This window comes from Chelonia mydas, chromosome 5 (genome assembly GCF_015237465.2).
Source record: "Chelonia mydas isolate rCheMyd1 chromosome 5, rCheMyd1.pri.v2, whole genome shotgun sequence".
Lineage (NCBI taxonomy): Eukaryota > Metazoa > Chordata > Testudines > Cheloniidae > Chelonia > Chelonia mydas.
In genome coordinates this window covers 45,648,418-45,666,397 of record NC_051245.2, presented here as the reverse complement: position 1 = coordinate 45,666,397, position 17,980 = coordinate 45,648,418, and the positions used below count along the sequence as shown (strand labels likewise).

The window sequence follows — 17,980 nt, the reverse complement described above, 5'->3', positions numbered from 1 at the left end:
CCAATCAGTGATGGGGACTCTGCTCCTGGAGCAGGGTCTGAGTGACCCACCACCACCGGTGCCGCCCTGCCTCCTTCTCCTTCCTGGTTCTTGGGGTCAGCAGGCTGCTTTCTGTGGCTCTGCAGCTGAGCAGCTCCCAGCCTCGCTTCAACCTCTCAGCCAACTAAAGGCAGTAGCAGCAGCTGATAAATGTATTTCAAAGGGGGTCTTGGGGTGAGGGTGGCTGGGGTGGGGTCTGAAGCCCCTTCCCAAGTGGCTGTGCTGAGAGCCGGCACCTGGCTGCCGACGGGGTGGCCGTCTGCATGGGGGGCACCGGCTGCTGCCCAGCTCTCTGCATCTGGCAGGGGGCTCAGTCAAAGCCGTCTCCAAAAACATCCCCCGGACCCTGGCAGCACAGAGAGACTGAGAGTACCAGCCCACGCCGGGCAGCTGGACAGGAATGGGCGGGGAGGGATGTCTCCTGGGCTGCTGCGGGATGCGGTGCCCCTCTGCTTGCCCTCACTGCCCAGCCAGAGACGCCTGCCTCTCGGGGACAGTGGCCATGTCCATGCAGTGCACTTGGTTCCCCTCCCTGGCATCTGGGTGACTGCATCTTACGGGAGTGGAGGGCGGGGAAGGGAAGAGGTAGTGCGGAAGGGATGCAGGGGGACGGGGGGAGAGGGAAACTTAAGCTATCAGGGGAAACCTTCCAAGCAGTGCAATCTCTGCCTTGGGGTGTGGATGGAATAGTCTCCCAAGGGAAGGGCTAGTGTGACCCCTGGGGTATAACCTGGGCTGGAACTATCTCCTGTTTAGTCCATGTGCTCTGGCAACATAAGTCCAAGCATCATGTTGGAGGGAGGAGGGCATTGCTGAGTCCCAGGGTTGAGTAATTCTCTGGTGATGGTCATTGAATTGCTAATGGTCATTCACTTGCTGCACAATGGCTGGTGATGGTCATGTAACATCCATCCAGCCATTTGGTCAAGTGCCTTGTTGTTTCTGGGGAGTTGCCTTCTGGGCTACTCCCAAATTTGCAGCATATTTCATTAACACCATACAGCACAATCTCATAATTTCATACACTTTAATGATGTACATATTTCGACAGAACAGTGGATTTCAGCAAATCATAACCTTTCCCATGATACCTTACATGGCATGCTTTATATGAAATATAAAGAATACATACAAATGATGAATATGGGGCTTACAGAGCACAGCACACCACTCCCCGAGGTATAGAGCAATGGCTCTTAAACTTTTGTACTGGTGACCCCTTTCACATAGCAAGCCCCTGAGTGTGACCCCCCCTTATAAATTAAAAATATTTTTTATATATTTAACACCATTATAAATGCTGGAGGCAAAGCGGGGTTTGAGGTGGAGGTTGACAGCTCATGACCCTCCATGTAATAATCTCACGACTCCCTGAGGGGTCCCAACCCCAAGTTTGAGAACCCCTGGTATAGAGTGTCACGGCTAGAAACCCCAAGGCTTGGGACTTTTAAAAGGAGACTGGACAAAACATGCAGTAAGGATAAGCCCTGCATTGGCAGGCAGATGGACTGAGCCAGGATGATCACAGACGGCTTTTCCCCCGTAACTTCTATAATTCCATCTCACTCTCCTGGGAGTACAAATTCTGGTACTAAAGACTTGGTACCTGGATCCCATATTGCCTTGCACTGGAATTGGGAATTAGTGCCCTGACGAGCAACTCCTCCTATTGGGCCCAGTGTAGATCCTGCTGTTAGTACAGCTATTTGCAGGTGCCCTCGTGTTTAGTTGAACCCTTGGACTCAGTCCCTGAGTGTAGCCCCACTGAGCGCTAAACTGATACTTCTACCCTGCTGTGTGGATCCCAGTGTGCTTGTACTGTGAATTTTTGGCATGCACCCGTGGCTATATTTATCTCATTGTGCTGGTAGTGCTACTTCCTTGGTGTAATGATGACATTATGCTAAAATGAATCCTGAAAATAGTGCCCTGGTGTGATGGTCACTCTGTGCTGTTCATGTGAATCCTGCATTTTTGTATGCTGTGTTGTTGTAGCCCTGTTGTTCCCAGGAAATTAGAGAGACAAGGTGAGTGAGGTATCTTTTATTGGAGCAACTTTTGTTGGTGAGAGAGAGACAAGCTTTGGAGCTTTCACAGAGTTCTTCTTCCTGGCCAACTACCATGATGTGAGAGAAAACACCAACGCCCTATTCCACCTCTAGGCATGCATGCAGCCCTAACCCTCCTCGCCCCGAGAGCCTGCATCAAACAACTTCCTTCCCAAAATAAAAGCCGCTTACCAGGCACCTCCTCTGGTGTTTGTCCTTCCCCAAGCACTGGCCGCTGTGACTGGCTACCTTCCTACTGGCTTGAGAACAAGTCCTGGCTGCATGCATCTAGGGATGTCAGGGTGTCTCTCTCCTCCTCAGCACTCTCGCTCCCGCTTTCCTCCTCCTCCTCCTGCCTTGTTGAACTGGGCTTGGAAGTGTCCATGGTGGTCCTCGGAGTGGAGGTGGGGTCAGCCCCAAGTATTGCATCCAGCTCTTTGTAGAAACGGCAGGTCGCGGGGGCAGCACCGGAGCGGTGGTTTGCCTCGCGGGCTTTGTGATAGGCATTCCGCAGCTCCTTCACTTTAACCCTGCACTGCAGTGCATCCCAGTCATGGCCCCTTTCCATCATGCCCCTTGATATCTGCCCAAAGGTATCATAATTCCTATGGCTGGAGCGCAGCTGGGACTGGACAGATTCCTCCCCCCAGACACTGATGCGGTCCAGCACCTTGCCATTGCTCCATACTGGGGATTGCCTGGAGGCGTGGTCACCTGGAAGGATTCGCTGAGAGCACTCCATGCCTCGCTGAGCTAACAGGAAGGGGATTTTCAAAATTCTCAGAGAATTTAAAGGGTGGGTCTGGTGGTTGGTCACCTGAGGGCAGGGAAGTAGAGTTCAAAGTGATGACCAGAGTGGCTAGAACAGGCATTGTGGGACACTTCTTGAGGCTGCTCAGAGCGCATTAACAGACCAGGGCGTCCACAGTAGTGTCACGGCGCTCCAGCTGGGGCGCAGCATTATGCTTCTCGTTGAGGTGGAGTATCAGGAGCACTCCAGCCACAGAGTCCGGGCGCTCTATGTGCCTTGCCAGTGTGGACGCATCGTGAGTTAGGGCGCCCATGGCTGCTTTAATGCGCTCTAACTCACAAGTGTAGCCAAGCTCTAAGTGGGGGGGGGGGAAAAAAAAACAAGTACAAGACAAACACAAGGTAACACTTTATGAGTGGAAGCAGGAGCACCTTATAGCTCAAGTGGTTCAGTGAGTATGACCACAGCTGGGTCACAGAAGCCCTTTCCTCACTAGTCTTAACCCTGGTCCACACTACAGGGTAAGGTCGAATTTAACTGCGTTAGGTCGATTTTAAAATGAATGTGTCTACACAACCAACCCCATTCCGTCGCCCTAAAAGGCTTTTAAAATTGACTTCTGTACTCCTCCCCTGCGAGGGGACTAGTGCTAAAATCGAAGTTGCTGCGTTAAATTGGGGTAATGCAGATGGAATTCAACGGTATTGGCTTCCAGGAGCTATCCCAGAGTGCTCCAATGTGATCACTCTGGACAGCACTTTGAACTCCGATGCACTAGCCAGGTACACAGGAAAAGTCCCGGGAAACTTTGAATTTCATTTCGTGTTTGGTCAGCGGGGTGAGTTCAGCAGCACAGGTGACCATGCAATCCCCCTAGAATCACAAATGAGCTCCAGCATGGACCAAAAGGGAGACACTGGATTTGATTGCTGTATGGGGAGAAGAATCTGTGCAAGCCGAACTCCGACCAAAAAGAAGAAATGCTAATATATATGCCAAAATCGCACAGGGCATGATGGACAGAGGCTACAACAGGGACACACAGCGGTGCTGCGTGAAAGTGAAGGAGCTCAGGCAAGCCTACCAAAAGACAAAGGAGGCAAACGGTTGCTCCAGGACAGAGCCCCATAGATGCCACTTCTATGATCAGCTGCATGGCATTCTAGGGGGGGGACCCTACCACTACCCCACCACTGTCCGTGGACACCTGCAAGGGGGAAGTCTCACTCAACAGGGAGGAGGATTTGGTGGAGGAGGAAGAGGTGGAGGAGAATGCGCAGCAGGCAAGTGATAAATCCATTCTCCTTTGCAGCCAGGACCTTTTCATCACCCTGGAGCCAATACCCTCCCAATGTGGGATCCCCGACCCTATAGCCGGAGAAGGCAGCTTTGGTGAGTGCACATTTGTAACTACAGTACACGGTTTAAAAGCAATAGTGTTTAATGTTTGATTTGCCCTGAAGAATTGGGATGCATTCACAGCCAGTAGAGCCACTGGAAAAGTCTGTTAACGTGTCTGGGGATGGAACGGGAATCCACCAGGGACATCTCCATGAAGCTCTCCTGGAGGTCTTCTGCAAAGGCTTTGCAGAAGGTTTCTGGGGAGGGCTGCCTTATTTCATCCTCCAGGGTAGGACACTTTACCATGCCAAGCCAGTAGCAAGTAGTCTGGAATCATTGCAGCACAAAGCATGGCAGTGAATGGTCCTGGGTTTTGGTCGCATTCAAGCAACATTCGGTCTATATCTTTCTGTGTTAGCCTCAGGAGAGTGATAACATACGTGGTCACCTGGTTGAAATAGGGGAATTTTTGTAAGGGAACAGCAAAAGGACCCCATTCATGCTGGGTTGTTTGCGCTTGGCTAAAAGGGATCATCCCGGAGAATAGCCATGCGGCGGGGGGAGAGTTGAAGGGATCATCCCAGAGAATAGCCACGCGGTCAGGTGTGGGGAGCTGTGTGCTCCACATCCACCCAAAAACCGCAGCCCCTCCTTTTACACGTGAAACCCAACCGGCATTGCTTGCTATGGGAAAGGATGGCGCTGCAGTTTGAAACCATTCCCACATGTTATGAAGGCATAAGAAGCCAACCCCGCATACCAAAAGGCCTACCATGGCTGCCTAGAAACCGAATTCTGTTGTCCAGCCATTTGTGATGTCTCACCATACCGGCAGGCACTCAATATAAAAGGCAAAATGCGACCTTGTACCTAAAGCACATCTGCTGTGAATTGCTTGATTCACTGTGAAAGAGTCTCCCTTTTGTTCTCAGAAATGTATAATCTTAAATTTTACTCTCCCTTTTTATCTCTCCCTAGGTGCAAATGTTTCTATGCTCCCCCTATCATCTCCATCCCTGAGGTTATCGCAGATTAGAAGGCGAAAAAAAACACACTTGCGATGACATGTTTTCCAAGCTCATGCAGTCCTCCCGCACTGAAAGGGCACAGCTTAATGCATGGAGGCATTCAGTGGCAGAGGCTGAGAAATTATTTAATCTCAGTACCAACGTGGACACAAGAACAAATGGATATAAACTGGCCACCAGAAAGTTTAGACTTGAAATTAGACGAAGGTTTCTAACCATCAGAGGAATGAAGTTTTGGAATAGCCTTCCAAGGGAAGCAGTGGGGGCAAAAGATCTATCTGGTTTTAAGATTAAACTTGATAAGTTTATGGAGGAGATGGTATGATGGGATAACATGGTTTTGGTAATTAAATATTCATGGTAAATAGGCCCAATGGCCTGTGATGGGATATTAGATGGGGTGGGATCTGAGTTACCCAGGAAAGAATTTTCTGTAGTATCTGGCTGGTGAATCTTGCCCATATGCTCAAGGTTTAGCTGATCGCCATATTTGGGGTCAGGAAGGAATTTTCCTCCAGGGCAGATTGGAAGAGGCCCTGGAGGTTTTTCGCCTTCCTCTGTAGCATGGGGCACGGATCACTTGCTGGAGGATTCTCGGCTCCTTGAAGTCTTTAAACCACGATTTGAGGACTTCAATAGCTCAGACATAGGTGAGAGGTTTTTCGCAGGAATGGTGGGTGAAATTCTGTGGCCTGCGTTGTGCAGGAGGTCAGACTAGATGATCATAATGGTCCCTTCTGACCTAAACATCTATGAATCTATAAAGCATTAAGTGAGTGCAAAGAGCAGAGGCAGAAGGCGATGCTGAGGCTAATGGGGGAGCAAACAGACATGATGAAGCATCTGTTGGAGCTGCAGGAAAGCCAACAAGAGCACAGACCCCTGCTGCATCCATTGTATAACCGCTTGCCCTCTTCCCCAAGTTCCATATCCTCCTCACCCAGATGCCCAAGAACGCGTGCGGGGGGAGGCCCTGGGCACCCATCCACTCCACTCCAGAGGATGGCTGAAGCAACAGAAGGCTGTCATTCAAACAGTTTTGATTTGTAGCGTGGCTACAATAAGCAATGTTGCCTTGTCCTTCCCTCCTCCCGTACCCCACCCCACCCGGGCTAACTTGTCAGTTATCTCACTTTTTTTTTTAATTAATAAAGAATGTGCATGGTTTCAAAACAATAGTTACTTTATTTCCTTTGCCAGCTGTGATCGAAAGGGGGAGGGTGGTTGGCTTACAGGGAATTAAAATCAACAAAGGGAGCGGATTTGCAGCAAGGAAAAACACACACAACCTGTCACACCATAGCCTGGCCAGTCATGAAGCTGATTTTCAAAGCCTCTCTGCTGCGCAGCGCGCCTATCTGTGCTCTTCTAATCACCCTGGTGTCTGGCTGCTCAAAACTGGCTGCTGGGCAATTTGCCTCAACCTCCCACCCTGCCATAAATGTCTCCCCCTTACTCTCACAGATATTATGGAGCACACAGCAAACAGCAATAACAATGGAAATGTTGGTTGCGCTGAGGTCTAACCTAGTCAGCAAACAGCACCAGTGAGCTTTTAAATGTCCAAAGGCACATTCTATCACCATTCTGCACTTGTTCAGCCTATCGTTGAACTGCTCCTTACTACTATTCAGACTGCTGGTGTACGGCTTCATGAGCCATGGGAGCATGGGGTAGGTTGGGTCCCCAAGGATAACTATTGGCATTTCAACATCCCCAATGGTAATTTTCTGGTCTGAGAAGTAAGTGCCTTCTTGCAACTGCTTGAAAAGCTCGGAGTTCCTAAAGATGCGAGCGTCATGCACCTTTCGCAGCCATCCCACGCTGATGTCGGTGAAATGTCCCTTGTGATCCACCAGTGCTTGCAGCACCATTGAGAAGTACCCCATGTGGTTTATGTACTGGTTGGCAAGGTGGTCCGGTGCCAAGATAGAGATATGCATTCTATTGCCCCACCAGAGTTAGGGAACCCCATTACAGCAAAGCCATCCACTATGACCTGCACGTTTCCCAGAGTCACTACCCTTGATAGCAGAACGTCTGTGATTGCATTGGCTACTTGCATCACAGCAGTCCCCACAGTAGACTTGCTCACTCCAAATTGATTCCCGACTGACCGGTAGCAGTCAGGCTTTGCAAGCTTCCACAGGGCTATCTCCATTCACTTCTCAACTGTCAGGGAGGCTCTCAACTTGGTATTCCTGCGCTTCAGGGTGGGGGAAAGCAACTCACAAAGTTCAAGGAAAGTGGCCTTACGCATACGAAAGTTTCACACCCACTGTGAATCATTCCATACTTACAACACTGTGTGGTCCCACCAGTGTGTGCTTTTTTGCCGGGCCCAGAATCGGCATTACACTGTATCAACCAATGCCCCACTGCCGCCATGATGTCCCAATTGCCATAGCCCGTGCTTTCAGGAACGTCTGTGTCCATGTCCTCATCACAGTTGTCCTCATGCTGGCATCTCTTAGCCCCGTTCTGCACATCCTCCAGGATAATGCGCGAGGTGTTTACAATGCTCACAACAGCAGAGGTGAGCTGAGCAGGCTCCATGCTTGCCGTGGTATCATGTCTGCATGGGTAACCCAGGAAAAAAGGCGTGAAACAATTGTCTGCCGTTGCTTTCATCAGAGGGAGGGAGGGGCGACTGACGACACGTACCCAAAACCACCTGCAATAATGTTTTTGCCCCATCAGGCATTGGGAAGTTAACCCAGAATTCCAATGGGCAACAGAGACTGCGGGAACTGTGGGATAGCTACCCACAGTGCACCGCTCTGTAAGTCTATGCTAGTCACGGTATTGAGGACACACTCCACCGACTTAATGCGCTTAGTGGGGACATACACAATTGACTGTATAAAATAGATTTGTGAAAATCGACTCCTATAAAATCGACCTAATTTCGTAGCGTAGACATACCCTTACTGTCCCCAGGATTAGTTGGCTTACTGGGGAACCAAGTGACTACATTCAAATGACTGCACAATGTATTTTATTCCAGTGTCCAAATATACAATCACTCAAATAAATCACTGTTTACTTGAATGTGACCTCACACATTCAAATGGTATTTGAATATACACAAACTAATTTTTTCTCATAAAAACCCATGGTAATTAATTAAAAAATTACATTAATGTAATACTATGGTTGGAATTTTCTGATTTTTGTGTATGTAAATCTCAAATGCTATGCTGTAGTGTGTATTATGCATTTACTCTAGCACCATATTAAAGCAGGGCACCAGATCAAAGTGGCGTTGCATAATGGACTAAGCATGGTACTGGGATGTATGAACTGCTAGTTCTGGTTCTGCAAATGACTTGCCGTATGCTCTTGAACAAGTCAACGAGGCCAAAATTTTCAAGAGTGGTCACTGATTTTGTTAGAAGAAAAGGAGTACTTGTGGCACCTTAGAGACTAACAAATTTATCTGAGTATAAGCTTTCGTGAGCTACAGCTCACTTTGCTCAAATAAATTTGTTAGTCTCTAAGGTGCCACAAGTACTCCTTGTCTTTTTGCAGATACAGACTAACACGGCTGCTAGTCTGACCACTGATTTTGTTGAGTGTGATGTTTCACAGGGGTGTGAGGCACCTGTGAGTCTTATCTGAGCCTGCTGTGGATCGGCTCCATGAAACCACCAGCTTTTGGAAACACAAGCAATACCTTCCAGGCCTCCACAGCCTTTGCTCTCTTTGTACAGGTTAGCAATAGGCACACATCAACTCCCAGGTCCACCAAGCGTCCCTCTGGAATGCCCAGGCCTTTGAACCTTCAGAGAACACTCAAATTTGCTACTCCCAAAGGAATACTACACACACCAGTTTGTAAGATTCAACTCCAGATTCCCACTCTACTTAACACACAATGTTTATATAGTGAAAACAAGAATAAGTTTATCAAAAACTGAGCATTTTGGAAAGAAATGGTTACATAGGAAACAAAATCATAACATGCTCCCTAGAGCCTATACTTACTCTCAAGGCATTCCCCCTCTACAACCAGATAGCTCACCCCAAGTCCTTTTCCCAGTGTTTTCAATTAGTTTGGCTGACATCCTTTCTCCTGAGATCAAGCCTGCTGGCAACTTGTACTCACAGATTGAAGTAATGATGGGGTTTATCTGCACCCCAGATATAGTTTCAAAATCCTTAATGTCTTAATCCTAAACAGGAAAACCCCTGCTGTTTTTGTTTTTTCCTGTGACCTCTGCAATCTATTGATTAGCATTTTGCTCAGATTGTGAATGAATGTCCATTGTGAAACCTACAATACTTAATTTGCACATGACCACCCAGAGTGAGATATGCCTCTTTTCACCGCTGCGTGAGGGTATGCAGATCACCTTTCCATGACTTGTCTTAACACACGGACCTAGAGAACATAATTTTTAATTATACAGTATCTACTTAACTCCTCAGGTATTACCCATACATGTATCTCACAAGGATTATGACTGGCGGGACAGACTTTCATTAGAAACCCTCACATAACGTTCTTTGGTGGACTAGTAGATGCCAGACTAAGGGGACCTCCGTAACCCAGTGCCCCCTGCCAGCTGGCACCAAGAGGCTTCTGGACTGGGACAAGTGTACCCTGGTGCTGACTCCCGCCCACTGACTGGCCGTGACTCACCCTGTTATTGGAGCGGCATACGACGCCTGGGTGCGCAGCCAGCACCTGTTTACATTACGCTGCTTTCCGCGGGCCGGGGGAGGGGGAATTAGTAACGGCACCTCGTGTAGACGCGATGCCTAGCAACGGTGCCAGCCGCGCCGAAGCGCGAGGTACGGCTCCGCGTGGCGGCAGCTGGGACTCACGCAGCTCCAGCGCCGCAAACACAAGCCGGCCTCGCTCCGGGGACTCGGCGGGGCCCCACGCACCACGCCAGGGACCCGCCTTGGGAAGCAGGAGGCAGAGCAGCCTCCCCCGCCCCACTCCTTGGCCCGTAGCTAACTGGCCTGAGCCGCCCCCACCCAGTCTCGCGCCCCGCTCCCAATTCCATGCCGCCAGTGACTCACTCAGGTCACGTGCCCCCGCGGCGTTCGAAACCCAACGTCCGCCCTCCAGGGGGGCGGAGTCGAGGCACCTGCTTGACGGTAGCTCGGCCCCGCCTCCTCGTAGGTATCTTCGAAACTGGCGGCCGGAGGAGCTCGAGCCCAGCGCAGCAGGCAGCGACGTGCGCGGGGAGTGTCCGTGCCGCAGCCCTAGTCCCGCGGAGCGCAGCCCGTCCCGGCCGGAGATGGGGGCGCGCCGCTGGCTGCAGCTGCTGCTCCTGTGCGCGGCGCTTGTGGCCGCGTCCGCTACAGGTAAGAAGAGAGCGGCCGGGAGACTCGTCCCCGCCAGCGCGGAGCGGGACCGCGCCGCCATGGGGGCGGGGGCGCCGCGCTGGGGCCGGGCTGCTGGGGCCTGGCTCCGCGACCCCCCGCGCAGGGTGGGAGCGAGGAGCTGGAATTCGGCCCGATCGGTCCAGATCCCGCCCTCGGAGCCCGGCAGGGGCTGGGGTGACTCAGCCGGGACACGGAGCCGCGACCCCCGGGAGCAGCGAGCGCGGGGAGCTGAGGCGCTCACCGCGACCCTCCCCCTAAATAGCCGCCAGCAGGCGTTAGCACCACCGGGTACGGTTCCGAGCGCACGGCTCGCCCCACTACGCTCCTTGCCCGGAGGTCGGTGGCCCCGACCGTCAGACGTACGGTGTGATTAGCTTGAGCAGGCCTAGATCTGCTCTTGGCGGGAGGAGGGAAGGTGGCCCTCAAGCGGCTGGGCGGGGGCTATTTTCTCTGTTAGCTGTTTTGCGGGGAGAGAAGGGACGATCTCCGCCCCAGGTTGCTCACAATCTAAAGCCAAGTCCCAGACACTTGAAGATCAATATTAACGCTTTAAATCGCACTTAGCAGTAAATAGGAGGCCAATGCGGTTTTTGAAACTCGGACATAATGCGCTATGCAAGCAAGCTGCCTCATCCTGCCCCAGCTGTAGCTTGAGTGGTCTTTGTGGATAGCCTCACCCACCAGAGTGCACTGCAGTAATCTAATCTTAGGGTGAGCTATTACCAGCGGGCGGGAGGGGGAGGGGGAGGGGGGACCTTTTGTAGTGATAATCAAGGTGGGCCATTTCCAGCAGTTGGCAAGAATGTCTGAGGAACAGTGGGGGGTGGGGGTGGGGAATAAACATGGGGAAATAGTTTTACTTTGTGTAATGACCCATCCACTCCCAGTCTCTATTCAAGCCTAAGTTAATTGTATCCAGTTTGCAAATTAATTCCAATTCAGCAGTGTCTTGTTGGAGTCTGGTTTTGAAGTTTTTTTGTTGAAGAATTGCAATACCCACCTGCTGAAGTGAAGAAACAGATTGACAAGAGCCAGAAGAGTACCCAGAAGTCACCTACTACAGGACAGGCCTAACAAAGATAATAATAGAATGCCACTAGCGATCACCTTCAGCCCCCAACTAAAACCTCTCCAATGCATCATCAAGGATCTACAACCTATCCTGAAGGATGACCCATCACTCTCACAGAGCTTGGGAAACAGCCAGTCCTGGCTTACAGACAGCCCCCCCAACCTGAAGCAAATACTCACCAGCAACCAGCACTGAGGGACAGCTCAGTGGTTTGAGCATTGGCCTGCTAAAGCTAGGGTTGTGAGTTCAATCCTTGAGGGGGCCATTTAGGGATCTGGGGCAAAAATTGGGGATTGGTCCTGCTTTGAGCAGGGGGTCGGACTAGATGATCTTCTGAGGTCCCTTCCAACCCTGATAGTCTATGATTCTATGATATATGCCATCATGCCATCATCAGCAATGCCACTCTGCCATGTACATTGGCCAAACTGGACAGTCTCTACGTAAAAGAATAAATGGACACAAATCAGACGTCAAGAATTATAACATTCAAAAACCAGTCAGAGAACACTTCAGTCTCTTTGGTCACTCGATTACAGACCTAAAAGTTGCAATTCTTCTTCAACAAAAAAACTTCAAAACCAGACTCCAACGAGAGACTGCTGAATTGGAATTAATTTGCAAACTGGATACAATTAACTTAGGCTTGAATAGAGACTGGAAGTGGATGGGTCATTACACAAAGTAAAACTATTTCCCCATGTTTATTCCCCCCCCCCATCCCCCACTGTTCCTCAGAGGTTCCTGTGAACTGCTGGAAATGGCCCACCTTAATTATCACTACAAAAGGTGTGTCCGTCCGCCCTCCCACCCCCCTGCTGGTAATAGCTCACCACAGAAGTTGGAGATCTAGGAATAGCTATGAATCAACAGCACTGGCAAGGGATGGGCTGACTCAGTCATGGATAATGCACAATTGTTTCTCTAAATGACCCTTCCCCATTCACACATCATTTCAGAAATGAGCTTTAGCCATCTTAAACTTGGTAGGGACTCACTGTGCCTTTTGAAAGGTCAAATGGTTTATCATAAATTGGATCAGATTCCCTTTTAACTTAATTAGATTCTCAAGTACAAATCACTGGAACAGACGTAAAAAACCCTTGAGGTTGAGTCTCTGACATGACTGACATCAGAAAGTTAGGTCTCTTGTAAGCAGAGCCCTTCATTTTGCTACTTTTTATTTTAATAACAGCCAGAATTTAACTGTTTAAAAACAGTTTGTTTCACTATTTTCAACTTGCATATTTCAATACTTTACACAGCAAAAATCTGGTGTCTTTTGGAGGAGGGATAGTCTTAATTTTTATGGAAGGTTAAGATACAAAAGGCATAGTGCAATATGTAGAAAATACAATTAGCATCCTATCCCAGTGTTACTACTGCTTTGTTAAGTAAATGTATCATTTCTCTCTGGATGCTGAATGGTCTCAGAAGTAATGTACAACTACTGAGCTATTTTGAGCCTGCTGATGACTATTCCCCTGAACTTTATTATTACTTTTAATTTTCTTTGATAATTAACATTTGGGTTCTGTGTTTCTGCATAAAATGAGTGTTGAATATAAAATGTGGAATATTTGATTATTAACTTGTCTGAGTAAAAAAGTAACAAATTACTAAAACATTAGCTTTTTTTTTTTTATATAGAGGATCTTTTTAAATGCTGTATTTCCTATAGTATAAATCTGTATCTCATCCATTCACTATTGAAAGTTTACCACATACATGGATAGCAATTGCATCTGTTAGCACTGATACATACTGTTAACACTAAAAAGAGCAGGAGTACTTGTGGCACCTTAGAGACTAACAAATTTATTTGAGCATAAGCTTTCGTGAGCTACAGCTCACTTCATCTTCATCACTTCACTGATATATACTAGTGTTGGGTGCACACTTCTAAAATAGATATTCATTGGTTGGTTTGGAAAACAAGGAGTTGTTTAATGTAGAAAACTGACATGAGAAACATGAACATTTTTCTCATTTCTGTTATATGATAGCAGTTTTTAAAACTCTCTGGACATGTACAATATAAGTGAAATTTTATAATGCATCCAACTGGTTACTGATTGACAGACTTCACAACTATGCACCTTGCACTGTTGTTTGAAAACTGCTGAACTATGGTACGATTAATTGACTCTTAAATGTACACTGTCAAGTAACTTGGGACTTGTCTAATGGTTTAAAAAAAAAAAAAAAAAAGTACTGCTTAAGTATACCTATAATGCAATCAGAACAACCTTGTTTCTGTGAATGAAGTTAGTTATCAGTACCATATGGGAATAAGCAACAAACTGTACTGGTATAAACACTTAGTGTAACTACTTCAGTTAACAAATGACTTTTTTTAACCAAAATAGTTTTACCAGTAAAACTGTTGCTCTAACTAATGTCAGTTGACATTAATGGGTATCATTCTCTTTATACTCCTAGCTGCCATAGCTATACTAGCAAATGCCTTAGTGTAGATTCAGTTAGCTTATTTTGTTCAGGGAAATGGCATAAGCTATAACAGCAAAGGAGCGCTAACAAATATAAGCTTTACCAGCAAACTCTTCCCTAGTGTAGGCAAGGCCTCAGTATAAATGAAGGAAGCATACTGGTAGAGTTACACTGTAAACATGCTGCAGGGTTTTCAGGGATGCAGTTTACATATGGATGGTTCAGTGGTGTTAGGTAAGCTGTGCTTGTGTAAACTGAGATTTGCTATGGTGTATTCACATTTGTGTTTCTAACTTTAAGTATTTGTATAGTCCCCCTTCATTGTAGTTCTTCTCACAACACTCTTGGGAAGTATTTATAGATTGGGTACTGAAGAGAGAGGAAGTAACTCACATAGGAAGTTTGTGATGGAGTAGGGAATTGAACCTATATTTCCCCTTTCTCAGGCTAGCAGCACCCTTGCAGCTTGACCATCTTCCAGCAGTATTACAAATACTAACACTCACGTTTTCTTTCCTGTCTTGCTCTGAAGACTGAGTGCAATTAGGGACTTGTCTACATGGGGGAGACTGTTGATATAGCTATGTTTTTTTTTTTTTTTCATTTTCCTCACGTAGACAAGCCTCTGTTCACGTACAATTGGCTCAAGCTTTGTTTACTTTGATTCAGCTACTTATTCAGTTAGGCTTGAAAGGGTTAGGTGTTAATAATTAGTTAATTCCCTCCACCAAAAACCCAAGAGAATTTATTCATGGACATTGAATAATTTAACATTTATACATGGTGTAATAAAGGAATTGCATCGTTGTAGGGTAATAAGCTAAAAGGAGAGGGAGATAAAACTAAGGACAATATGACTGGATTCAAGCATTGTCGCTAACTTTATTTTCTGTTTAATGTCCTTCATAGTTTAGAATGGATTGGACTATCTATTTAATGACATTGTACTAATCTGTCTCTCTTTCTTTCTTTCTTCCTCTTTAGTGGAAAGTAAATCCAACCATGGAAAAGGAAGAAGTTTTATTGGCCAAAAGGTTGAAAATAAAAACTCCTCTGTAAAATCATATACTGTGGATGACTTTGCTACAAAAATCCTTACTGGAAAACTGACTACAGTTTTCCTTCCTGTAGTCTACATCACTGTGTTTCTTATTGGTTTACCAAGCAATGCCATGGCTTTATGGGTCTTTTTCTTCAGAACAAAAAAGAAACATCCAGCTGTGATTTATATGGCTAACCTGGCACTAGCAGATCTTTTATTTGTCTTCTGGTTCCCTCTGAAGATTGCATACCATATAAATGGCAACAACTGGATCTATGGTGAAGGACTTTGCAAAGTACTCACTGGATTTTTTTATGGAAATATGTACTGCTCCATTCTTTTTATGACATGTCTCAGTGTGCAAAGGTACTGGGTCATAGTGAACCCCATACTACACTCAAGAAAGAAGTCTGAAATGGCAGTAGGAGTTTCAATTGCAATATGGATACTGATTTTGCTGAGCACCATTCCATTGTACCTTGTTGATCAAACTGCATATATTTCAAATCTTAATATCACTACTTGTCATGATGTGTTGCCCCAGAATGTATTGGCTCATGACATGTTTAATTATTTCCTTTCTCTAGCAATTGGAGTCTTCTTATTCCCAGCTATTCTCACGGCTGTTGCCTACATACTAATGATTAAGACTTTGAATGCCTCCATTACAGATACAAACATTGGAAAGAAACGGAAAAGAGCAATCAAGCTCATTATTGCAGTACTATCCATATATCTTATCTGTTTTATACCTAGTAATATTCTACTTGTAGTGCACTATTCTCTGATCAGGGACTATGGCCAAAGTCATGTGTATGCCTCATATATAACAGCATTGTGTCTTTCCACTCTGAACAGTGGCATTGATCCATTCATCTATTATTTCGTTTCAAAAGACTTCAGAGACAACCTTAAAAATGCTTTCCTTTGCCGAAGTGTGCGAACTGCAAAGAGGATGCAAGTCTCTCTTTCATCAAGTAGATACCCTAAGAAATCCAACTCTTATTCTTCCAGTTCAAACACAACTAAGACAACTTACTAAATCTTTTCTTGTAGTAGAAAAATGAACATTTATTAATATAGCAGTGAGCCTATTGTACATAACGTGAATCTTTTTTTATTTTTACAAGTGCGTATGAAGCAACCATCTGTTGGATTCACACTGAGACTTTAATTTCAAAACTGGCAACTGTTTACCTCTGAATTCCTCATGGGAATATTGAGTGACATGGAAAAAGCAGCACTGTCCTGAGTTTGATACTGTTTAAAAAAACAGTACTTATTCTCTAAATGGCAGAGAACTTCTGTAATGTTTTAATACCTATGGAATGTTGGATGGTGCCTTTATTTTAATCACTTCTGCATTTAACTCTTAATAATTTAGTGAAGGATGCTTAATTTTTATGACTTGGTTATTGTACTTTTGTTTTATATACTATTTTTGTATACTAGAAACAAGCAATTTAAGTATCTTGTTTCTTTAGAGCCCTGTCCCTTTGTATATTACTTCATTTGATCTTAAAGGAGTTATGAGGGTAAATAAGAGAGCACCCTCTTAAACCACAGGAGGTCAATTTCTTATGCTTAGTAGAATTTATATTGTCTATTGGACTTTCCTGCTATTGCAAATACTGAAACTGGGGAAGCCTGATAAGATTATACCAGTGAGATAGCAAACTGACTATGTTATCAGCTAGCATTGAGATAAATTAATTGTTCTTTGATAGGAATATATACTGAGGCAAACTGTGTTCTCAGATTTTGGACAATATGTGATCTTAATGGGGCATAATATGCTGTATTTGTAGAATTTATGTCCTGTAGCGGTTTCACTTTTACATACTACTTCATTTGTATTAAGATATATAATGTAAACTAAGTCACTTTTTATAACTTACTAAGTTTGGAAGTCCTCATTTGTGTTCCTGTTTAACACTTTCAGATGTCAGTGATCTGATTTGCATTACCAGATTTTAGGTTAAAAAAAACTTTGTTTTCCTAAGTACAAATGTAGAGTTTGTCAATACTGCAGTCGGATGTAAAAATGAAGTAAATTTGCCTAATGCTATAATTCATTAGTGCAAACTTTTATTGATGGGAGGCATGTGTGTAGGTGAGAGGAACAGCCAGGCAAAGTAATAATTCAAAACAGCTGGCAAACAACTTGGTATGCACAAGCATATCTGTGTTCACCTTTTAGTTAAATTTGGTTAATGAACCAACAGAGTTGGGTTTTTTGTTTTTTAATTTGGCATTCATTAGACTTAATCCATTATGGGTGCTACATAGCATCACCCACCAGCTTTTCAGAGTAAAAGTGAGTTTATGTTCAGGTGATGCCTTGGCGTTGGGATTAAATTAAAATCATAACTTCTCCCCGAGTGCCTGGAAAAGATCTATGTACGAGTGCTTGTTTCGGGCTCTTAAGTGCTACTGCAATCTCGTGGCAGACCAGGAGTCCATGCTGCTAGCCACTGTACAAACAGAACAAAAGATGCCTGAAGGAGTTTATAGTCTACATATGGGACAACCTCTGGATACGGACAAAATGGGAGCACAAAGAAACACCTCTGTTCAGCATGACAGGAAGTGGTCTTAGCAAACCAGCTGCCTAGCCATACGTGTCAGTGGAGAAACCCTGAAACAAAAACAAAACAGATTCCTTGTTTGTTTAGTGCTGTTCTACAACAGTAGTGCCCAAACTTTTTTCAGGTTGCCCTCCCTCTCATCCCTGGCTCCCGGGAGGGATGTGGACAGGGGCCTTGGGAACAGGGATGCAAGCAAGGATGGGTGCGGAGCAGTGGCTGGGCCTCAGTCAGGGATGGGGGGGGCTCTCCCTCCCTTCACCCTGTAGGGGCTGGCCCAGCC

The 17,980-nt window shown here is 46.1% G+C and overlaps 1 protein-coding gene across 1 annotated transcript; it reads left to right on the top strand.

Annotated features, from left to right (window-relative positions):
• Window positions 1–9,947: 9,947 nt before the first annotated feature.
• F2RL1 (F2R like trypsin receptor 1) lies at window positions 9,948–17,009 on the top strand. The gene is made up of 2 exons (XM_037902977.2): window positions 9,948–10,526; window positions 15,055–17,009. The coding sequence occupies exons 1-2, from the start codon at window positions 9,968–9,970 to the stop codon at window positions 16,152–16,154; spliced, it is 1,659 nt and encodes a 552-aa protein (XP_037758905.2). The 5' UTR covers window positions 9,948–9,967; the 3' UTR covers window positions 16,155–17,009.
• The last annotated feature ends 971 nt before the right edge of the window (window positions 17,010–17,980 follow it).